This window comes from Lonchura striata, chromosome 14 (genome assembly GCF_050655825.1).
Source record: "Lonchura striata isolate lonStrDom1 chromosome 14, ASM5065582v1, whole genome shotgun sequence".
Classification (NCBI taxonomy): domain Eukaryota; kingdom Metazoa; phylum Chordata; class Aves; order Passeriformes; family Estrildidae; genus Lonchura; species Lonchura striata.
The window spans coordinates 9,289,480-9,314,524 of record NC_140716.1 but is presented as its reverse complement, the minus strand read 5'-3'; the positions used below and the strand labels follow the sequence as shown (position 1 = coordinate 9,314,524).

General features: G+C 41.0%; 1 protein-coding gene across 3 annotated transcripts; it reads right to left on the bottom strand.

Moving 5' to 3' along the window:
- Nucleotides 1-546: 546 nt before the first annotated feature.
- PDXDC1 (pyridoxal dependent decarboxylase domain containing 1) lies at nt 547-24,372 on the bottom strand. 3 transcript variants are annotated; one of them, XM_085592365.1, is made up of 23 exons: nt 24,237-24,372; nt 18,539-18,612; nt 17,965-18,030; nt 17,054-17,137; nt 15,963-16,109; nt 15,240-15,429; nt 14,614-14,682; nt 14,051-14,129; nt 13,446-13,530; nt 12,557-12,605; nt 12,364-12,465; nt 12,069-12,194; nt 11,319-11,369; nt 10,374-10,437; nt 9,460-9,548; nt 8,718-8,823; nt 7,569-7,740; nt 6,802-6,917; nt 5,858-5,979; nt 3,862-3,954; nt 3,676-3,772; nt 2,477-2,581; nt 547-1,687 (listed from the first exon to the last, which is right to left on the bottom strand). In XM_085592365.1, the coding sequence occupies exons 2-23, from the start codon at nt 18,610-18,612 to the stop codon at nt 1,428-1,430; spliced, it is 2,346 nt and encodes a 781-aa protein (XP_085448491.1). In that variant the 5' UTR covers nt 24,237-24,372; the 3' UTR covers nt 547-1,427. The 3 variants fall into 3 exon arrangements, with proteins under 3 accessions (XP_085448491.1, XP_021395505.3, XP_085448490.1); XM_021539830.4 differs by having other exon boundaries at nt 24,131-24,265; XM_085592364.1 differs by lacking the exon at nt 24,237-24,372 and adding an exon at nt 24,131-24,226 and having other exon boundaries at nt 17,054-17,154.
- Nucleotides 24,373-25,045: the final 673 nt, after the last annotated feature.

Sequence of the window (25,045 nt, the reverse complement as noted above, 5' to 3'; positions counted from 1 at the left end):
GCACTGATTTACATAAAATTACCCCAAAATTACAAGCAAAGTTAAACCTTGTTCATGGCATCCCAGCACTGCAGGCTTCAGAAGCTGAGAGTCAAATCAAGTGCCAGTACAATTCAAAACCCTCAAATTTTGCAGATTATCAAAGTAAGTCCCACTACCACTACTGTCATTATGGTATTAAGGGATACCTGTGGGAGGAAAAAACCCAAATGGAGCAAACTGCAGTACTTGTATCCAGTTCTAGAGGGAGGGGAGGGTTTGTATCTCCATCAGGTTACTTAGGAAAAGCAAGTGTTACCAAAGATGGTTTTTCTACAATAGGCTCTGAAAATTTGCAGTGAAGTGATTAAGATGATTTGGGGGAAGACGCTTTTACACTTCGGATTTTGATTTATTCAAAGCTTTGCTTGTGCATTAAGTAGTCCCAAACACTCTGAAGTTGTGCTGTATGTAAATAACCTAAATAATTTCTTTTGACTCTGTGCAATTCCTATCATAGGTAAGTTAATGCTATTCAAAAAATAAGTGTCGTAACCATCACATGTATTGGTTTTTCAAGCTTTACTACAGCTATCTTTAAAAATACATAACAGAACTCCAGTTACACTGCATGAACATGTTCAGTATTTGGTGTGTAAATGCCGTGCAAAGGAAAGTAACAGTGCCTTGTGCTCCTTCCCAGGGCAGGGTAGGAAGCTGGCCAGGCATGCAGAGGCACTATTGCTTTCTAGAAGGCTGAAAATTCACTAACTCTGTCCCACCGTACCCAGGGCTGCAGCTGGGGGTGAAGTGGTACAAGAGCAGGAACAAAGGGGTGACGGCCCAGTGCTCCTCAGTGACTCCCATCCACAGGGCACCTGTCCCTCCCTCCCCAGTGCCCCCCACCCCACAGCTCTGGGGCAGGCTGTGGCTAAGGTAACAGAAAAGAAGCAACACAGAACTAGGGTGACTTCAGGTGAAGTTTTGCAGGAGAGCCTAAACTGAATTTTAAATACTAAAAGGGTGAACAACTGGCAGTTTTTTATAAAGTATAGTAACATAAGATAATTTTATAATTATTGGGTGCAACTGTATTTTTCATCATGTGCATGGCTGAGTGGTTAGTTAGCAATTTATCATGCGTGGATTCCTTCAGGAATGATAACTGCCAAGTGCTTTTACAAACGTTCATGAGTACTCAATAAATTTCACTACAGCTTTGGTGACACTAACATGGAGAGGATTAAAGCAACTGTAACAAGTGTACAATAAGACAAATCTCTGTCCCAGGGGAGGGAATGGATATTTGTGCAAAATCCCAGTTAATAAGTTACAGTAGTTATTACTGTACTGTGTGTGGCACTGTTCACATCTTCAATGCATCGTTACCAGCCTGCCTCCCTGGGCAGGGGCTTCCTCAGCACAGTCTGAAATCCACACTCTGGATTTTATCTTTGACTTGCTTGGTCCTCTGCCTTGGTGCAGTCTGGTGGTGATTTGTCACTGTGAATGTCCTCAATGTCTGTCTTTGCCTGTGCCACCTCCTTCTGCTCCTCTGCTCTTTCCCTCTCCAAAGGTCCTTGCTCTTGGCCAGGAGAGAGCTTTGGGGATCTCTGATCCTGCTTGTCCAGATCTTCACAGTGGCTGATGGAACTGGTCTCACTGAACCCATCAGAGCTTCTCAGAGACCTTTTGAAAGCTTTCTGACCTGTGAAGTGTTTAAAACATTCAGTACCCACAAAGGCAGCAAATAGAAACAGTGGTGTGCACAAATTCAGTTTCAAAGGAAGAAGTATTGGAATTTTTTAACAGCAGAGAAGTAGGTTTTGTTTGCCTGCTACTTTGGACCCTGAACATAGCCCCAGACAGGTCTGCAAAGTAATAGCACCTGTTACTGTATCCTGTGTATGCAGAGACAGAGAAAACTGAGCTGAAGCCAAGCTGCCTGCTTACAAACTGAAATCATTCCAGGTTAAACAACTGCACTCAAAAGTCATAGGCTGGAAGCCATCAACCCAAAAGGTGAGTTAAAATCGGGGTTCCTGCCAGGCAAATTAGCATTGATTACTAATACAACTATGCAGAGTGCCGTAGATTTAACATACCTTCACCTCAGAATGGCTTAGGCCACAAAATGTTTGGTAGCAACAGAAATGCAGCTGCTGAAGTATGTGACTACACGTTATCAGGCTTTGATTTGAAATAAAACTTCTGGCCTGCTTACCTGTTAATCTTTAAAGCTCAATAACTTCTTAATATCCTACAGGAAGATTCCAGACTTCCTGGGCAGTTGTCAGTTAATGGGACAACTTTCTGTAGTCCCAGGAAGAACATGTTGGGAAGAGAACAGCTTGGGGTTCAGTGCCATGGGCACTTAAAGATTTTTAAGGTGGTAGAAGATGAGCTTTAGTTCCAGATGTTCCAAAAGATGAAAAATCATGTGGGTCTTCCTGTGTCATGGAAGTTTTAGAAATTAACCTCAGACACAAAAACTTACCAGGAAGTCTTTGTTTTGCAAGGCTGGAAGTGGGAGTTGCTGGTGGAGTGCTGCCTGTTCCTTGGGCCTTTGATACATACATAGATTCTGTGGATTCTAGAGAGCCTGCAAGTTAGAAAACAAAAAAAAGTTGACTAAAACTTGTGAAATGGCAGTATTTGAGTTCAAACTCACATGGGGGTGATGCATTTCTGAGAACCCAGGGATGTGAGTGCTGAGACTTCAGGAGTGAATTGTTTCCCCCCACCCTCATTTCACACCACTGCTACACTCTGTAGTCCCATTTCCTTCCAGCCCTGGGCATGTGACACCTTCCCAGCTGCCAGGAAGGGTATCCAGCCATGCAGGATCAGCATTCCCAGGGGAATGGGCTGTTCTCTGCTCTAAGAACCTGCCACTTGGTGCATCCAGAGTCACCAAGGCCCTGAACACAGCAGGAAGCTTTCTCTGCAGGGTACAGACACACAGACTGGGCCACTGTCCTGGGTGTGCCAGATACTCTGCTGAGCCCAGGAGTGTTCATTTCCGTGATTGCCACAGTACTACTACAGTGCAAATTTATAATTTCAGGAAGTATTATGTTGGTACATCAGTCTCACTGATGTAAAAGCTTATAGGCGGCTCTTTCTGCATCCATCTCCAGACACAAAGTACAAATCTGAGAGGAAAATAGTCTTCCACATTGCACCATTCCATTTACTACTGTTTCCCACACAGCCCAATTGATGCCAGGCCCCAGCTGGCTTTAAGCTGTCCTCCACTTGCTGGACATGCAGTTTAGCACACAGACCAGCACTTATCAGGATTCCAGGCAGACATCCTGTTCAGGGGCACTGTGGAACACGAGTGCCCTGGAAGCACAGGAGAGGATGCAGGTGCACTCACGTGAGGAGTGATGTGCTCAGACCAAGCTACCCCCACCTGACATATTTACCCCCCCAAACTCCTCCAGGATATGCAGCTAGAGGTCACAGGAATGATCCCTCTATCATGGCTTTTTTTTTAACATGATTCAACGTGCTAGAACAAAATGTAAACTGTACAAGAGAGAAGAAGATTCTTACGGGGTGTTACAGAAATAGTGCAAAGCATGCTCTTGTACATCCTGAGGGTGGATTATGTCACTCATGATCAAACTAGCACAGAACTGAACAGTCTCAGTGCCAGCATGACACAGCTGCAGGTGCCCCAAGCCCTACCTGCTGTCAAATTGAACGTCCTTCCCTTGGGCAAGGCTTGGAAGGGAGAAAACCAGTTCAGCACAGAGCCCACCACTGGAATCTGTCGCAGCAGCCCCTGCAAAGCACAACCCAACACTGGTGAGAAGAGCCCCCCAGGGGATGAGTTACCTCAGGGTACCACAGGGCTGGTGTTTGTGGCCTCACCTCTTCCAGCAGTCGCTCTTCATTTGCTTTCTGAAGCTGAAGCTGTGCTTCCTGTATCCCTTTTCTAACAACTTCAGTCATGTTTTCCAACAGCTAATAAAACCCAGAAATAAGGATATGTATTATTTGGACTTGAAACTGTCTTTTTAGTTCAGGTTTTCAGGATGGAGACAGGGTAGACAGATACCTTTCCAATTTAAGACAGTATGTGACAATCTTTATTTCATTATGACTACAAATTAAAGAACGTACATGCTGACTGCAGGATTTTTTAACACATAAACCCAGAGGAAATAATGTAATTTTAAACAGGAATAGTACTTTTTTTTTTACACTTAGAAATGAGCCTATGACCCAAATTCTTGAAAACCTGCTTAGCATATAAATGATCCTCAAATAAAAATGTCTGGGAAGAATGTTTATGTTTATAGAGTATATTTTGATTCCTAGAAACACCTAGGACTTAAATCAGCCTCACAGTAACAAGTTACGTGTCAGCCTATGTGCCAGCTTGTCTTCCTGCTCTCATAAAGAACTGCCACTGATCCTGTGGCAGCCCAGGCCAGCAGCAGCAGTGTTTTATACTGCAAAGGGCAGGCAGCTTACTGGGACAGCAGCAGGGACAAGGAAGAAACAAATCCAAGAAGCTACATCTTTGTGCGAGACAAATGCCAATTGCCATATATTAATGTTGGTTTTAACATTGCACAAGGACAGGCATTTCCTCCAAAATGCCTAAAATTTGTGTTCCTGTCAGCTAATAAAAGGAAAAAGAGGAAGCTGCTCCTTTGCCCTCAGGGAGAGGCCAGCCAGGAACTGAGCCTCATGGCTGCTCAAGACCCGTGGTAGTCCCTGGGTACAGGAGGGAGGGCAGTGGGGTGGAATTCAGAGTACCAGGAAGAACCACTGTGATTCTGGCCCAGTCATCTTCAGTTTTGGTCCTGCCTTTCAGTGCTTTTACTGCATGGCTCAGGGCAGGCTGGACTGATGTGGGTTTTTTGTAAAATCCTCCTTCTTGTACCAACCCTCTTCATCTGAGCCGAGCAAGGGGCATTCACAAATGGGTTCCGCTTCCCAGCCTTGGATCAAATGGTGAAGATCCACAGATTTACTGCAGCTGGTCCCAAGGACTGCACCCTTCTGAATCCTCCACTACTCTGTTCCTCCCTGGAGCCTTCAGAACCCGAGGGGTCCATTCAGTTCCAACCTCTCCACTACAACAGTTAAAAAACTGAAGGTGCTCTAGAGACAAAATATTCCTCATGTCACCCTCCAAGCAGCACAGGGAGTCCAGAGTGGGCAGGAAGTCACTGCTAGAAGAAAATTCATTGCCATAATCAACATATTCCCATGAGCAGAAATAGGCAAAGGATTTCTGAAATTCTATTTATTTTTGAGGTAAGAAAATTAAATGCCCAACACTAGCAGGATGAAAGGACAGATATAATGCAGGTTACTTAAGAATTCTATTTTAGAGAACATTTGGAGAACTCCATTCAGTTAAGTACTTTGACAAATAGAAGTTGCATCATCAGCTTTATTACTTCAACAGGTAACTTGTAATTTCTGGGTTTAAGACACCAATTAAAAGTTTTTCACATATAGTGCATAGTCTTATTTTAAAGCTGGTATATAAAGAATCTCAATCTCACCACATCTAGCAGTGAAGAGAAACACCAGCTCACAATCAACTTACACCTTCACTTTTGTTTTTTGACAGCTTAAAATCTGAGTGATGAAATGAGGCTACTTAAGTACTACTGAAGGTTTTCATAGAACTATTGCACAGGACTATGAACACAAATCCAGAGATCCTCACAATAACATAATCCATAACTCTCTGTATGTAGACACAGATTATTCCTTCCAAAGTAAATAAAACTCTGGTGGGTAAGCACAAGTTTTACTTTCACAATGAACAAAACCATGTCCTGAAGCCAATATGAAAGGGGAGGAAAAAAGGTATTTCAATATTTTGTGAGTTATTAATACATACTCTTGAATTTTCTTCGATTTCTCTGCCTGTTGCTATAATAGTTTCAACCAACTCTGACACATCCAGATCCTCCGTGACCATGCCAATGTAAACACAGTTCTTCTGCCCTCCGAATTCCGGACCTGGGGGCACAGGGAGAGACAGATCTTTGTGCTGAACAAATCTGCAATCCTGCAAGGGCTGCAGCACTCGTGCTTGTGAATCTGGAAATCCCAGTACACACCCCCCTCCAGTACCTAAGGGCAGGATCTGTGTGGGTACAAATTATGCAGGCCAAGAAAGTTCAGCCCTGGGGGTTTTCAAAGACAGGAAACATAACCTGAGCAAGAAAAACAGTGGATATTTTATACAGACAAGGAGTTGTGTTATAAATATCAGTGCTGAATATGCTTTAAACTCCTTAGCTTTCAGCCATTTACAGATTATTTGGTTCCACAACCATAGGACACTTAATTTTGACAGCTGATTAGAAAATTATCAGAGTTCTGAATAAGTAAATTAATACTTCCAGCTATCATGTGGCACTGTGTAAATGTGAAAGTGTTGCTAATTATCACAAAAATCATCTAAAGCTTTTAATTGAGCCACAGAGAGCAGTGAAGTCATCAGTGCCAGTGGGTTTGGAACGAGATCTGCTTTCCACTAGATCCAGAAGGCTCTGTTTACACACAGGAATGCTGCAGCTTTTTTTCTTTCTGGCAATGAACCCTTCTTGGTCTAGTTGCCCACACATCAGTTTTCACAAGGATTTCTGAGAACAACTCACCTGATGAGCACTCCTGAACCAAAACACAGGGGAAGAAGGAATAGTTACAGGTGTTCCTTCTGCAATAATCACATGGGCAGCAGCTCATTCTGCATTATAATGACCCATCAAATCATTCTAGCACAGCTAGGAGAATGACTACTAGCTTGAAGATAAATTCTTTAAATAGTGCAGTTACCCAAAGAAAAAGTGAGATCCGACTCCAGCTCATTTAACTTTTTCAGAAGTTCTGTATTGATTTTTTCTAGCTCTTCTTGTTTGTCATCATTCTTCTCATCACTGTGATAGTTGTACCTTCAAACCAAGCCAAAAGATAGTAAATTCACTCTACAGTACATACAAAAGCACCTACACATTTAGTACATTTCTACAAATTCCTGTATTTTACAAACAACAACCTCAGAACATTACAGCTTCTACCAGCAAGTTTATTGGCATTTGTCATCAAGGACTAGGGGGTGGGCTGAGCTTGCTGCTGCAAACTCAACACAATAGATTTCTGGTTCCTATGTTGATTACACCTGAACTGTTTTGACTATATAGAATCCTTCCCAGAGGGCTGCATCAAATGATCAGAACAGATACCTGGAGGGTTTTTAAAAGTCTATTCAGCATATCAGTGAGTGTCATTATTGATAAAAATAGAAATTATGCTTGGCTAATGACAGTGGAATGCACTTGCTCATTACATATCCCACCCATACACACACTGCTTCCAGTATTACAACTGGTGCCCAAAGCAGCTCTTCAGCTTTTCTTTAAGAATTAATAAAAAAAAATTACTTTATAAAGGCAATTTCCTAAAAAGCACTCAAAAGCTTCAACTGGGTGCAAAGCCAGATAATAATCAGCAAATGAAACATCTAAATGACCACTGAAGAGAGCACATGGTCCTGTCTGCTCAAGCACAGTGCTTGCAAACACAGCATGAAGGAAATAATTTACCTTACAACACCTAACCCTGGCCAGCCAAGATCTTCAATATACAACAGGCTAGTTGTTCCTCTCACTTCTTGCTCAAACTCCTCTCTCAGCTGCAGCGTGCTTGTCAACACCGGAATCTTCATTTTTAAGCAGTCTACCAAGTGATCAATGTCTTGTATTTCAGTACCTAAAACTGCAGAGCAGAAGGGTTAGTGTGTGATAAGTGTGATGGATGTGACACAAATGTCTGAACTAGGGATTTATAAAGGAGCTGCTCTGCAAGTTAATCACAAATATAATTTACAGATAGTAGTGAATATCTTAGTCTATGTAAGTGGATTTTTGGTTCAGTTATCTATGCACTGATACATCAAAATGAAAGGAAGTAAGGATTTCATAAAAATGAATAAAGGATTTTTCTTATGTTACAAATTCATAAGGATATGTTACAATACCCTTTTACATTACATCAGTAGCTAGCATTAAAAAAAACCCACAAACATCCTCTTCCCATAACCCAGCTGGACATGAATTAGCTTCCATGTTGGTTTAAAACAAAACATCACAGCATCACCAAGCAATTTTCTTCTAAAAATCTGCTGTTCTGTGTACACCAGGACCATCTCTCATGAGTGTCAGCTGTGCTACAGCCTATGCCCCTCATCCCAAACAAGCCAACAGGAGATCCTGTGCACCCCCTGAGCCCTGCACACTGCTCTGTGCTTCTGCTTTCCAAAACACAGATTGTTTTTTTCCCCCCTCCATCAGTAGTCATAGAAAACCCTGGAGGCGTAGTAAGTAATTATTCCAGCTACATAGCTGTGTTTTGAACACAAGCACCATTGCAGTGTTGAAATACCTGTGTAGAAAGTTCAGGCATCTGGTGTTAAGCAGTTGAGGGAAGGAATTTAACTGCTTTTCCTAATGAGTTTAAAACGTAACCAGGAGATAGGGAGGCAGTGTGACCCACAACAGCTGGGTTCCCATTAATGTACCCAGTGCTGAGCTGCAGCAAAATGAGGTGGTTTTGGTTTGTTTATAAGAAAATCCTCTCCACAGCAGAATATTCTGAGGAGCTTACTGAGCACATCTGCTTTTAGCCCAGGAGATTGTTGTAAATGCTGGGCTTTGCTGGGGAATGGCATAAGGGGCTGACTGAGGGAATGTTACCTGCAGAAGTCATGAGTGGGCTGAAGCGCACGCACGTGCCTTCATCCTCCAGTTCCACCACATCGACTCCACTGGCAGGAACCAGCTGTGCCAGCTGCTCTCCCAGCTGCAGGGACAAGGCACAGTTAGGGAACTGGACAGGGCATGGCTCCATGGACACAGTTTTCTCTCAAAATCAGTTCTTGCACCAAAATCCTACACCCTGTGGGTGAGATAACCGAGTTCAACAGATCCTTAAAATCATGGAAATTTGGGATAAGCTGCAAGTGTTACAAGTCAGAATTTTCTTCAAAATTGTCATTGCTATTAGGTGTGCCACCATTACTGCACAAGGGATCCGAACCAGGCATGTGCTCAGCTCTGCCAGCACAGGCTTCTAGAATTAACTCAAGAGCTGGATAAGACAGCTGTCTGTTCAAGAATACACAGACATTGGCAATACAGCAGTTGGCTGATTTAAAAGAATTCTGAAGTTCACACATACTCCCACAATACCAAGGGAACAACCAACAGCTTAATATTCAGGAATGATTTCACTATTAATTATGTGTAAAATGATCAGATATGTGAAAGAAACTTTGCTTCAGAGCAAATGAATGTTTTAAACAGCCACAAGTTTTGCAAAGGAAATCAGATGAAGAATATCTTTCAAACTATAACAAAGGGTTTAAAGCTCCTGATGTCCCCCTGAACCACTCCACTGCCACTCTCCTTCCCTAAAGAAAAAAGCATCCATTCTTACCCACTGATTGAAGGTGTCATAAATGTGCCTTTCGTTGCTCATTATGGGGTGCTGAATAGTTGAGGCCTGTGCAGCATGTGAGGTCTGATCTGAACCAAAGACACAAGAATCACAGAAGTGGGGTTTTATTTACTTAAGTAAAATGCAACCTAAAATTTAGATAAAATACAATGATGTTTCCTAGCTAATGTAACACATCTACACCATGTACTGGGCCTGGAGCAGATGAACATGGATGTTTTTGTAAAAATATGTTGAACACCATAAATACTGGAAGTAAAACATTTGAATGTAATAGTTTAAAAAAAACTCAAACCAGTAAAATACTTCTGAGTTTTGAGGTTAAAATGCCCCAATGGAAAGCAACCAGTGTTTTCACAAAGCAAAATCCTGTCACAGGAGGCTGCAAATATCCAATACCTGTGACAGCATTTCCAGAGCTGTTCCCAATGTGTTCTGCTGCTTTTAAGATTATTGCAACAGGAACTGTAATCAGCAAACCACAGCATTATAGTGCTTGCCACAAGCTATGAAATGTTTGAAAGGAACAAGGAACCTGAACAAACCAAATTCTCTCCCCACCAGTACACTCATACTCAGCCTGCAGCTTTAAGAGACTTCCATCATCTGCTCCCAAGATCAAAATCCTATGCAAATCTTCTCATTCAAGAAGGCAGAAAATTACTTGTTATGAAAATTTAAAACACTGCAGTCTGTCTAAAAAAAGAAGCTATCATGTGTATGATTTGTCACAGATTGTGACCAGCATTCACAACCTTTTAAAAGCATATGACATGAGAGAACTGCATTACATCACATTTATCTCAAATTCATTTGATGGATTAGTAGTTTAAAGTACTATATAGAGAGGAGTATTTTTTTGGTCATTGTTTGGTTTTAAATACATAGCATACCTCTATTTGAATATTCCTGGAAAAACTTGAAAACCACCACTGGCGAACTCAGTTCATCTTCAACCTTAAAAGAAAAAAATTATTTTCCCCTGCTTTTTTAAAGATTTAACACCATGTACAATTCCTTACACTGCTGAGCAAAGCTTGAGCTCTCTTGAAAATCACCCCAGAATGATTGGGAAACATCAAGAAAGTTCCAGCAGGAAAAGTAAGATTTTGATTGCTCCTGCTTTGGAGAAATGGACTGGCTACTTCTGGAGACAGTCTGAGGCTACATTTCATAATCCTAAAAATCCAAGATTTATTTGAGTATGAGGATAAGCGATACAGTAACTTGAGCTCCCAAGGCCATTAATATTCTACAGCTTACTCACTAAGCCGTCTAAATTTTCTATACATCAAATATCAACTAAAATTCGGGATGAGGGTCAGAGTAAAATAACCAATCCCTGTTGTACAGGACATCTCACAGGAACTGCATTTGGAATTAATACACTAGCTGTGATTTCTAAACCTATTTCTAGTGTAGAAACCACAGCTGGGATAATTTTTGTGTACAATATCACAGGGTTCACAATATAATCTCAACAGCAGGGTAATATGCAGCCAGAATATATTAGAGACACTTAGGGAAACTGGTTTCATAGATGTATTATGGAGAAACCCCATGTTCTAAATGGAATTAAATCAAGCTTTGAACACAACTTCTGGATGCTCTTCTGCACTCCCATGGGTGCATGGAACAAACACGGTCCAGAGGTCACACACAACCAAGCCATGAGCTTTCACTGAACACCAGACCTTAATCAGAAAGATCCCAAGCGTCTCCAAAACAATGGTTATGATTAACATAAGATTTTTAGTAATTTATTCTAGTCAAAGTTATTGTTATCATAACAGGCAGAAACTAAGATATACAACCAAAGTATTAAAAACAGATTGTACCGAGGTTTTAATGAAATCCAGGTTTTTCAAGTTTTCCAGCAGCCTTTGACTCTAGAAGACCAGAGCAGAAGGAGAACAAATGGAAGAGAGAAATACAGTTTCACAAATTTAAAGTTATTCTGAAAAACATTAAACAATCACAATTTTTGAGTAAACCCCTCCAACAAGTCAGACTCATCCAGTTTTAATTTGCCAATTTGGAATATAATAGAAAAGTATTTTCTGGGTTTAGTAAAATCCTGACTACAAAATGTGTCCTTTAAGAAACAATATTTTGCATATAAGCACAGCATTTTGTAACTAACATGTTATATTGGACCTTAACCTTTACTAAAATAAGGACCCCAAACATAGTGCACTTGTACCTCAAGAAATGTCTTGAAGTCCTTTTTACTAAAAGTAAATTTACTATTATTTAAATCAATACAATACTGAGTAGGAAAATAAAGTCTCTCTGAAGAGCTTTCAAGCACAAATAGTTCAGAGAAGTGATAAAGAAGGAAATTATTATGTTATTTCACTGTCTAGGAAGAACAAAGACTTTTTTTCCCTCATTTATAAAAATATACATACAATCTAATAGTAAAAGCACAAACCCTCCCTCAAACATTTTCCTGTGCTTTCATCGTGGGTGTAACAATATGACCCAGTGTTATACTGTCAACAGTATTTGAGTTTTCTACAACACGTCACAACAACCAGAAAGATCTGTCAAGAGCTGTCAAAAATCCCTGCTGAGCTGCTGCTCACCAGTTGTGAGGCATGTTTGATCCTCTCCACAATGCCATCGTGGCCCAGGTACTGCAGGGAGAGCCACAGGGGCAGGGCACGGAGCTTCTCCACGGGCTGGCTCGAGGTCAGCCCAGCTGCCAAGGACTGAGGAGGAAAACAGACTTTAGTTAACACTGTTAACTTCTCTGCAATGCTGCCACTTTGTCAGCTTTGGGGATTATAGTTTAGATGCTTCTGAAGAACATGGCAGCACACTGTGATCAGAATCAGAAGCCCGGGATCTGGAGAATGGTGAGTGAGAATCTGAGCATACCAAGGATGGATCCTCGTGTCTGTACAGAGTCACTGCAGGCACTGCTGGGAGCCCCAGCCAGGAACCCAGAGTCAGAGTCATGCTGTCACATTTGGTTGCAGCCTATTACAATAAGCACAATATAAGCCATCCATATATTTTGATTAACCTTACACAAGCATATTTTAAAGTTTCTAGATATAGTGAAACATACCAGTACAGAAGAGGAGACATAACCCAAAGCCAAAGTTGCCAGATTCACGCTGGAAAAAAAAAGCTGGTTTAGCATATATTAAATATGTATTGAGACAGCATTTTAATCTGGAGTTTACATACTTCATACTGATGTATAAAGGGAGGTAATTTTTGTTCATTTATTTTTCATTAACAATGCAGGAGATGTTACTACTTGGTATTCTGCGACTGAAAACTCAAAAGTAAAAATCTACTTTGTTCTAAAAATTTTCAGTCCAACATTTGGTGAAATCATCACCCAAGGTTGTATCCATAATTTAGCATCAATTTGGTATCAGAAATAAATTGTATGCAAATACAGCTATTCTACAAAATACCAAGAGAAACTGCCCTTATTTCAGCTTCAAAAAATGTAATCTTAGAGCACTGGAGTCTTCACTGACATTGGCTAAGTTCTTGGAATTTATTTTTCTTCTTGATTTAATCCCCCTCCCAATTGTGTTATGCACTGCTCTTGCTGCAGCCTTCTTGACAACCTTCATTAAAGTGCCATTTCATTCTCAAAACCACTGTATGATGCCCTCCCTGACTTAGGTGTTTTTAGCCCTCCCTGGCCTATAAGGTCTTTTTATTAATTTTCAAGCTCTTCAAAGCAAGGGCAGATAAGATTACCATCTGAATAAAGTGATCATTAATCTGTGCTGAAATTACATCTCCAATTTATTCTTCCTGTGTATGTAAATCAATTTCTATCTCACAATAACAAAATTAAAACCATATAAAATGCTTACTACGACCAAACTAAAGTTGGCCCTATGGCTCTCTGTGAGCTGTTAAATTAGATGGTGTCTATTAGTCAGACTCTTTAATGAGCACAGTTCTAGAGCAGTAAGTCTCCAGTTCCATACCCTTCCACATGGAGCCACATCTTGTACTGCTCACAGAGCTCCTTCAGCCGGCCCAGCTTGTCTGTGTGCCCAGCACCTGGAGTCCCTGGGTGGAGCAGGGAAAAGGCAGTGACAGAGGATCAGCCTGCACTGAGGCTCTACGAAATCAGCCTCTTGAACTGATCTCAGATCACTTTCCAGGTCCCAGGCAAGTAACAGTCACCTCCCCCATACATAATTAAAGCAATTTTTTTACATGTGTTTAATTAACTAGAAGAAAAATATAACTTTTCAAGCTAAAGTTGATGGCACATCCATCAAAAAATTCTCAAGCGTTAATGTAAAACTGATTTTTAAGAAGAGATCTGCACTCACTAAAGTAAGTTATAGTCATATTAATAAATCAACTGACACATGCAGAACTGTAACAGCACAATCTAAATTTGAATCAGTTAAATAAAATCCCCTTTGGATAGATAATTATTTTGTGTTCATTAACATATTTCCTGATATTTCTTGATATGCAACCACTAAGCTGCTTAGGAAAATATATTTTTTGCTTTTATTGTATATGTATTCATGAAGTAGCATGGGGGTTTTTGTGATTGATTGTCCACGGCACTTACCAGCATTGGCCACAAGCAACAAAGGCAGTTTTCCAAACTCAACATCATCTTTAATCAGTCTGTCCAACAAAGCAACATCCTGGTATCAGTAAGAAAACAATGATTGTCAAACAATGAATTGTTTCTGCTGAACTGGTAAAACACATTGAGATTGAAAATGAACAGCCTTCTGAATTCTGAAACATTCTCAAGGTCTTTGGTTTTGGCATGCACTTTCTTCCTCTCAAAGGCAAAATAACCTGAATAAAGCATTTATGAAAAATAAAACACAAATACACCATGTAGTTTGTGAAAGTACTCCAACTACTCCTATTCTTGAAATCTTGCACTAAAAAGCACTTTACTTAAAAGTCATTAAAATATTTTGCAAATGACAAGACCAAGATACAAACTGCTTTTAAAAAATTTCCATATATGATTCACACAGCTTTAACACAGAAGACTTAGAAGTTGAAAAAGTAAATGCATTAACAGCTTTTCCAAACAGCATACTTGATATTCATTTAATGAGGCTTAAAAACCAACCAAAGCACAGAAAGAGCTCCCAGGGAGGACAAACTTACCATTTGGTGCTGAGATCCAAACATAGTGTTACAAGGCACACGGCACATGCAGGAAAGGGGCAGCCCTAACTGCAACAGAAATGATGGAATTTCAACTGAGAAATACTCTTTTCATGTGCTCACAAATACAGAGTGACACAAAACCCAGTGTGACAATAGAAACCTTAATATTACATTATAAAGTAAGTTTTCTGCTAAAACTCATAATCAAATTAATAAGGAAAAAGCACAGGACAAATTGTGTATGTTTGGCTCAGGTCTATCTCACATGACCAACAGCTTATGTAAATCACAATGCAACCTAGAAACAATCACTCATTTTTTAGTAAGTTAGCACGCAGGATCCTTTCACTGGAAATATTCAGAAAATTTCTCTTCCTCCCACTGTATCACTGCTGTGAAACGCAGGCTGTAAATAAAAACTCAAAGTATTTTTCCCAGACAAATTGTTTTATTTTAAATGTATGGTCCACTACAGCTAACATTATGCCCAGTATGGACTCTGCTTCCTTTGCTGCTATTTTCACCACAAGGAAAAATAAGTTGCCAAAATCTCCAAAGCTATGCAGGCAGTATGAAGCCAGGCAGGTTCTAATTGCAGCTAAAACCCCGTTGACTGACTTTACCTGATTGCAGAGAGCTTGGCCCAGGCCTGTTCTGGCTGCAGAACTGATGTATATGACAGGCTGCTTAGTGTAGAGCACATTAAACCCCTCGAGTGTATAATCTTCATAGCGGGTGTGAATTACAAGCCGACAGATCTTTAGGAGACCTTCACGATCATCTTCATGATAATAGGCTGATCCATTTTCATACCTGCAAGAAAAGCCAAGTAAATATGAGCAACGAAACCAACACTCAGTGTAAGGACAAAAGTAACACTGACCAACAAAACAGCTTGCCACAGGATGGAGAAGATAATACAAAACCTTCTATTTTCCCAGGTTAAACTAGATTAAAAGAAAACTTTTACAAGACAGGCTAAGATTAACAATGAGAGAAGCCTAGTATATATTTTCATTTAGACTCAGAGTAAGAAAGAAAGAAACATCTGTGTTCCTTTAAGATTGCCTTTAGAAAGTTCAAAATCTTGCTTACTAAAAGTGGAGTGTGGGAGGAAACACACAAAAGGCTTCACTCTGGTTTTAATATAGATTTAAATTCTGGACTGCTAATTTTATAGATAATGCAACCTAATATTCTTCAGGCTAGGTTAAAGTTGTGTTTCAGACCTTCCAAGGATTTCTAAGTTTGTGACACCGTTTCTTTAGTTGACCTCCTCAGTTGAGTCACATCAATTTTTAAACATTAGCACTACCTTGTCACACAAGTTATTCCCAGAGACTCACCTGAAAAGCCTGCAGAGCCAGAGAGTAGTGTCAGAAAGGATCCTTGTTGTAAGTTTTCTCAGTCTTTCCCTGCCCAGCACAGATATATAAGCAGCCAAACTATGTCCCAGTAGAGCCATGTGACCCTGTTCACCAACGTTCTGAAGTCTGCAAGCCAGAACAGAAGAATTGCCAATCAAACCCAAGTCATGGCCATTACAGAAATATGGGCTTTCCGGATTTTTAATGCAGACTGGCAGAATTGGTTGACTTGCAATTTAAATATTTAGCAAAGAGAAGTGCAGTATATCACAGACTCTCCTGTGTGTCACAATAAGCTGCCAGTGCACACAGAGCAGTTCACTCAGCCCAGCTGCTCACAGGAACAACTCCTGCTTTTGAGCCAGCCAACATCAGCTGGAACTAAGCACCTTATCTGCCCTGGGACTTGAAAGTCTTCTCTCCTATGCACAGAAAACTCAGGACACTTATATTACTATTTTTAGAGTCACTGCTTTTCTTTGTTAGGGTTTTTTTGTTTGGTGTTTTTTATTTATTTATTGTTTTTTTTGGAGTCTTTTTTAAATCTTGAACATATTTTTTGAATGTTAGTTTTCAATAATCCTCTGCAAATCAGCTAGTACTATTTCCATTTTACTGAAAAGTGGAAACAAATTTTATTTCCTTTCATTTTAAAATCTACAGAGATACATGAGAAAAATCTATTAGTATTCAATACTTTAAGACTTAACTTTGAGGAAGTGGAAAAAATGAGCTGTCGCATGAGAAACATTTCCCTTGTATAAGTCAATTTAGCAATTAGTAATGGAAGCTTTGTTATTTTAAGAAAGCCAAGCCTCATGCATTATTCTGCTTCACTATACAATGTAAGGTGCCTTTAAAAAGTTACCTGGTTGCACAATATTTTACACTTTAAAATACATTATATATATATATACTTATGCATATAAGTATATATACTAAAATATATAGAGAAATTATATATACCGAAACATATATAGAACTTAAAATTAAGTGAATAACTTCTATAGTGATCAGAATATTAAAAAAATCAGGTGTCTTCCACATTCAGTAACTGATATTGGCCTCACCTGTAGGACTGTGAAGTTTCCTCTTCCTCTTCTCCATGCATTAAGTTCTGAACCAATTGGAGTATGCTCACCATATCCTGGCCACTGGGAGGGGAAACAAACTACATTAAAGAGACACAGACAGGTAAATACCAGCATCTAAAAGAGGCCACCTGGGAGACTCCAGTTTTACTGAATGCTGAGTACAGGAGCAGAAATGCTTCCTTGGTCTCAGAAAAACTGATCACAAACATGAGTATGCTGAATCAATTCAAAACCCTACTTGCTTATAGTAGGAGACTCAGAAAAACAAATCCACTGATACCTGAAAATTTAATCTGAAAAGCCTGACTTGCCAACATTGAATTCTTATTGCTACACAGCCAAACTCCTGCAGGATCACCTCCTACACAAGACACAACCAATTTAAATCTTCATTTCAGGCACAATGGTCCTGCCTGCCTTATAGACAAAAACTCTGTTGAATTTCTAAAGACAGTTGTGCTGAAAAGGCAGGAGGTTTTTGGGGTTTGGTGGTTTTTGTTTGTTTGTTTTTTGCTGTTTTATACCTTACCAGTCTCAAGGTTTGTTTGTTTCTTTTTTAATCTGGGTACTTTATTTCAATAGAAGTTTTTATTTACTTTAAGTCTCAATCACAGCTGTAGACACCACTACTTCATCAGATTCCAAGAACTCAAAATTTCAGTCACCAGTGACAAGTAATGTTTTTTTATCTTTTCTACATGAGAATGAAAATAATTGGTATGATTACAGTATTACTTTTTTTCCCCTATGTGAGTATGGGAAAAAGTTTATTATGATGCCTGAAAAATGTTAACTTTTCCATTCATGCAAGTTGCTTGGAAGACAAACATGCTATGTGTAATTTAAGATCTTGAAAAGAGCATTATCTAAAAATTGCTGCTGCCTACCTGCCTTGGAGTGGTCCAGGAATATCCTTCCGTGCATATTTCTTTTCATTTTCTTCCTCCGCTTTCCTAAGTTAAAGACACAGAATAAAATCTGCATATAGTTTCTGATAACATCAAATATGTAACTGACTTTGACTTGTAGAAATGCATACTGACATATCTATTTCACTGACAACAGGTTCAGGAATAAATCGGATAAGATCAACACAAAAGTTTAGTTCAGACTGAAGTAAAGAGTTCCCAAGTTGTTGGGGTTTTCAGTTCTTTAACAGAAAGCTTAGAGAAGAATCTCATATATACAGGATTCAAAAATTGCTGGCACTGCAATAATAAAAAATAAATCCTAACTTTGAAAAACAGACTTGTTTTGGGTAATAGAGAGCATACATAAATATGTATACATTTACTTTAAAAATGGAAATAAAGATGATTTGTATAGGTGTAAGATTGAGAATGACAATATGACCTTAAACTACAGGAAAATGAGGGGTGTCTCTGTTTAATGCCAGTGGCACAAATAATCCTCCCCTTAGCACAAACAGCTATTGTTTTTTATTGTATGCTTTGCACACACCTCTGATTGTCTTCTAGCATCTTCATTGCTTCATTCAGATTCTTCCCCATTTCTGCTAGAGTAGGGTCCACCATCTTTTAAGAAAAAGAATGCAACTTTCAAGAAAAGATCAAAACCCTTTTGTCTTACTACTGTCTCTACAATGTAATAAATCCTAGAAGAGGTTAAAAACACAACATTTGGATCCAGAAAGACAAAAAAGGTATTTCAGACTGCCCTAGATGAGAAATAAAATTGTATTGTACCCTGTCATTTCCCCAGCAGACTTTTACAATGGGAATTTTCAAAAGAGATGAGAAAACACCCAACCCAAATACCCTTGTAAATCTATTTTTTCCTATTTCTTGTACCTTTAAACCAGTGTTTATAATCTTAATTAATTGGAGAAATTCCCCTTATGTAGACAAAAGAGTGAAACTAACCTGAAGTGGGCAGCTAAGAGAGGCTGACATGCAGCAATTATCCTCCAGCTGCACAGAACAGGCCAAAAATCCCAATCTCACTGCTGAAATCAGGTAACCACAGATACTGCCAGGATGGAAGAGTTTAAAAATCATGGAACTTATTTGCCCTGAACCGATGACAAGCTCAAAGTATTTTCCAAAGAACTGCTCTGGCTCTGAAGAAGTCTCTTTCATAAACTTTAACCCAAGAGGCCTGACAGAAGCTTGTGACACTGACACCAGACACCTGGACAGGAGCATTTATCCATTGAAGGATTAGATGCTATTTGAAGCTTCCAGGGAATGTGGAAGGTGTTATCTGGCAGATCCTGATTTACCTATATTTGAAAAATAAATATACCCCAGTGTGAGGGGAGAAGGCAGCACCACTGCTAAGCCCCATCACGTTAGACAGCAAAACCCCTGAGATACTCAGGTGACCTCATTACAGAGTCTCTGCTTCTGCATAACCTCCAAAAATTCAACACCAAGCCATCACCCAGGTACCAAAGACTCTGGTGGTTACCCCTGCAGGCTGCTGCGAAGGCTGGGGGGACACGGGGAGGGACAAGGGTTATTTAAAAAAAAATCCCACAAGCAAACACATTCACTTAGATGCAGACACAAAAGCAAATTTAATCACAGAAGGTAGTGGGGTTCATTTACATGAGGATTTTACACTATTTTCATCCAGAGGACTGATCAAGAAAGGAAAAAAAAAATTAAGTTGAGAGTTACCATATGTTCAAAGACTATTTTTAACCAAATATTTTGAGATTTAACTCCTATTACAGCAAGTGGTAGATGGCTGAAATAATCAGTAGCCAGGCATGGGCACAGTGATCAGAGCAAGACTGACAATTCTCTATTCTGTGGCTTTGGAAGCAGCCAGTAACAATGTCTGGGGGAAGAACAAAAGAATAGAGCAAGAACTTAGTAATATTTTACTATTAGAAATCCCAGCATTCAGCAATAAATAGGTTCTTACACTTTTACACTGACTTGTACAAAAACCACCAGGTATGAGGACCACAACCTAATTAAGCACTAAGTGACAAAGCAGTACAAATACAAAAAGTTCCAGACCTCATCATAGATTAAAAAAACCCAACACACACTGCAAGCATTCAATACTCAGAAGAAAAAAGACATAACCAAAGGAAAAATATAAATCTGATCTGTGGCAATATGTTCATACATTTTGAGTGGCTTCCAGAGTTACATCGAGTCAAAGAAACTCTGGAAAGAAGTTCAGAAAAAAAAAATCAGTTTTGCTCCTGCAAGCCCTTAGGAGAGTAAACGACCACAATCTACTGATTGTGATTATCTCACATCATTGAATTCAGGCTGTCATAAAACATCAACAGCTGGAAGGCAGTTACTTGTTTGAACCTTCCTTAGTTACCACATGCAAAAATTCAGATCCGTTGTAAATGAAGAGTCAAGATGTAGAGACATTATAAAAAGGGCTCTGAGCTGCCTTTGTTTGCAACTAACATAAAATTCACCATCTGAAATGACATCAGATGTTTAAAACTGCACATCCTTACCTTGTGACTCATCCTGTCTCACTCACTAATTACACACACAGGAAACCCTTCTGCCAATAAGAATAACTACATAAAACACAGCTTTAAAACTCCTAAGTTACACTAAGCTCCAAAAAAAATTGCTATGAAATCCATTGCATCTGAATTCTGATATTGGCTAAATTGGAAAATTAATTCCTTCTGATTTTTCCCAGTTGCTAAGTGGGTATGCAGCAGCTTGATTTGTCCTCTGAATTCTGGAAGGAGAAGCAGCCCACCTTTAACCTGCTGCATGCTGAACTTTCTGTGTGTCCCTCCTCTGCTCACATCAGTAAGGCCATGGAGCTGGGAAGCAGCAGCAAGAAAAATAGGTGTGGCAAAGTTGCAGCAACAAACCATTAAGTTAATAAAGGTTTCTGAACACACTTGAATAACAAAAACAGTAATAAACAGAGTATTTTTTTCATGGTCTTGAATTGTTTTTCAAAACAACTGTAGGAGGAGTTCTTGAACACTCCCTCCTGAACCACAGGACAGCACAGGTGTTTGGGGGGTTAAAGCAGCTGCAGGAAGTTCCTGCACTCAGTCCTTTCCCTGGATCACAGGCAGCCTTTGGCCAGGGCAGTTACAAAACACACAAATCCTTCCAAGCTCCAGGGAGGCACCAGCCATGGTTTTTCTTTCAGGTGTCCATTCATATCCCAGCACCTCCTGCCTCCCTCAGCCCTGACATACCTCACTCAGCCTGCTTCCACTTCTATCATTCATTGCCTTCCAATGAGTTAATCCAACTCCCTAAGGTTATCCTGCAATAGCTTTGATTGTAGTCACCTCCCTATTCTGTAACTCATCTGTTACTATTTTATGAAGTACTTTGAACTGTGAACTGTTTATGATTTAATAGGCAGAACGTCACACCTTGGAGCCACTTGGCAAGTGGGGAGAGGATAAGGGGCCATTCTCCAACTGTGATAAGACTGAAAATTAATTGCAAATTCAAAAGGGAGAATGCTGCTTCTATACCAATGTTTTCCAATCTTGGTTTTGCATTTCTGTAGGTTGTACTCCTAATGAAATAAAGGGATGAATTTTAAACAGTTTACATAAACTAATGTTGTGAGAAGCAACTCACAGGTGTAGCTCATTCCCTGTTTCATGGGAGCTCATTTTCCCACTACATTACTGTAACACCTTAAAAGAAAGTTTTACCATAAAAAACCAAAACCTCTTCTCAACAGTAAATTAATCTCAAACAATGTCAGTATTCTTCAGACAAAAGAATGTTGTTTTTATTCTCTAGGGTAAGAAAAGTTTAAGATAACAAAAAAAAGACATTTCATGACTGTTTGGCTTGAATAAAAATGGCATTGTATCATCACAAGGCTTCTGCTTATATATATTCACTCTTTTAATCTTTATTTATTCCCTTGACATGTGCCAGGACCTTAATGCAGTTCTGCTGCCAGAGTTTTCTGTAAACTTACCAGGATGTTGTGGTAAACAGCAAAGAAGCAAAAAAGAGCCACAGGCTGAGCAAGAAGCAAAACAGATTTTTTCATGTTTAGGGAAAGTACTGCTGTAGAGATAGCAATAAATTACAAGGAAAGAATTTGCACTATTTTACCACTGACAAAGTCACCTAACTTGAAATTTAAATTCCTTCAGAAGATTGGTCACTTCTATCAAAATCCAAATGGGAAAAAAATAGTTCTGTTAAGGCAAACTTCTGAAATCTAACACAGATTTCAGAATTATTTAAACAAATCAGCCCAACAAAAGATTTCTGAATTTCAGACAAAATTATTCTTAATTATATAACATATGACACACAATATCTTAAAAAATAATGCAAAAATAACTCTGCTGAAATAAAGTTAATTTGTAAAATCAAACCAAGAGGTCTGCACATCTGTGAGTCAGATTCTACAATGATTTTCACTAAGCAATCCTATTGTGCAATGTTTTGAATTCTCAGGAAGTTTTTCATCTGCTAAAAGTCTTTTTCCATTTGCAAGACCCTAAAGACTGCAGTCACCTAATGTGACTGCATTACAGCTCATTGGGTGATTGGACCAAAATGGCTATGAAAATACAAAGTTGCAACAAATGTTAATACAAGTTAGAAAGTATTTATCACATCACTGGCACCCTGCAGAAATACACAGCAAGGAGAGACTCCATGGTTCAAACAGAAGTCAGTCCCAAATCTATTATGATAATGCTTAAATAATGTCCATGAGATAAGTGGACAGACATTCTCTGCAGAAAAAAGTATCCCAGCTTGGAGGAATTTTCAATATATTTAGGGGAGAAGAATTCTGACATGTCATGCTCAAGACTTGATAAACTGCAAATTGTACAGATTTACCACAATCTTAACCAAAGACTAATCCAGGAGGGCACTCACTTCTAAGTGTCTAGAAGACCATAATTGTATTATGGCATTTTATTGTACTGAGAATACGTCTTTCATCACACATGTGGAAAAAAGCCCTGATAAACAAGAGAGGAAGTAAACCAAATGATAACTCTTGACATATCTATCTGCATAAATGGAAAAATCAGACAAGTTTTTGACCATTACAGATATTCCTCACATCAAGAATAATCAAAATATGGACATCTTTTAGGTATTTCATTCTTACATTGTCTTTATTGATAATAGTTAATCATATTCTTATGATGAACTAGTCAAGCAACGAGCTTGGCCAGTACTACACTTGCCCTATACTAATGCACCTTCTTTCAATAACCCTGTATCACACCAGTGTTTTCTTTGAGTCCAGTTCATAGACAGCATACTCCAAACTATTCCAACAAAATTTTACTTAAGTAAATTTTTTCAGAACAAGGAAGAGTCGCGCGAGTAAAGAACAGAAGCTTTTAAACACTAACAAACACTCTGTAACACTGTATTCTTCAGAAAGCTTGAAATACATCCATTTTTTTGATACTTCCTAAACCTCCCGACCATTCCGCTGGAGCACATCCCATTCAAGCTCCTCAGGACCAGCGCAAGGATCAATAAAACCGAGCATGCTGCCCACAGCGATGGCCAAGGAGGGGCGTGTGCGCGGAAAGCCGTGAGCACACGAAGCGCTCGCTGCTCCCGAGGCAGTCCGCACGGCTCGGGCGGCCCCGCGCAGGTGCGGGGCAGGCGGCGATCCCGGCTCCGCCCGGGACCCGCGGTCTGCACGGACAGTGTTTGCTTTCCACACCGCACCGAGCAAACACAGCGCAGCAACGCCTCCACTTCAATTTAAAAAATGGGTAAAGTAATAATTTATTTAGTAACATTTCCTCTCCTACGCTGCTGAAGGCCAACAGTGACAGGAAATAAGCTCCATTTTTTTTTTTTTTTTCCTGATAGTTATCCACCCCAGGTCCAGGACACCGGACACGGATGCCGGTCACACCGACGGCTGTGGGGGCCGAGGGGGACACGCCCGGGGGCTCCGCTGCTGCCCCAAAGCTCCGGCAGGCAAAGCCGCCTCAGCCCTGGGGCACCGCCGCGCACCGAACCCCGGCCGCCGCCGGCCCGCGCCCCTCCCCGCGGCCCCGGCCCCAGCGCACCCGCCGCTCGCGGCCCCGCTCGCGGCCCCGCTCCCGGCCCCGCAGACCTTCTCCAGCGAGCCGTCCATGGCCGCGGGCCCGGCGCTGCCCCGGCCGCTCCACGCTGGCAGCGCTGACGGGGCCGCGCGGGGCGGGCCGCGCTCGCGCGCTCACCTGGGCAACCGGCCCGCCCCCCGCCGCACGCACCACCGCGCCGCAGCGCCGGGGGGGTGCGCTGCGGGCACGCTGCGCACGGCGCGGCGGGGCCGAGGGCCGGCCCTTCGTTCCACGCAGCGCCTGAGGTCGTTCCCCCCCACACCGGCTAGTGGAACAGTCCCGGAGAGAGGCCGGGGGGTCAGTGACAGATCCTGGCGCATGCGCAGGGAGCGCGGTCCGAGCAGCGATGAGCGCCGGTTCTGGAGCGGAGCTGGGAGTCCTGGGTTCGAGTCCCCGCCGCGGCGGGCTGTGGCAGGCCGGACCCCGGCAGGGCGCTGCGTGACTCCAGCCTTCGTGAACCTCTCGGCTGTCACCTCACTGTCGCCTGCGGTGGCACCAAAGCCTTTCCTCCACGAACGGGTCCCGCGCCGGAACGCTGCACAACCGCAGCGGACAGCACGCACCTGCCCGTGGGCTCCCGTCCGCAAACAGCCCCCGGAGACCCAAACCCAAACCCTGGTCTTTTCCTGAGCTTTATTTCTGCTCTTCCAAGCTGGAATTACTTTTCGGTACATATCCCTGGTCCTGTTAGTGCCAGTGCTGTTATTGGATAGCACTGTTTGCAGCTGGCGTTGTCCGGCGCAGGGATGTGTTGGGCTGAGGGCCGGACAGGGCCGCCCCCGAACCCTGACACAGCGCGCCCGCCGAGCGCTGGGCGCTGCGCTCTACACTCTTATTAAAACTTACATCTACAGGTCACCCATGCCTGGTTTTAGTCCTCATGGAAGAATTCATTATAGTTTCAAAGGCGTTAATCCAGGTCACAG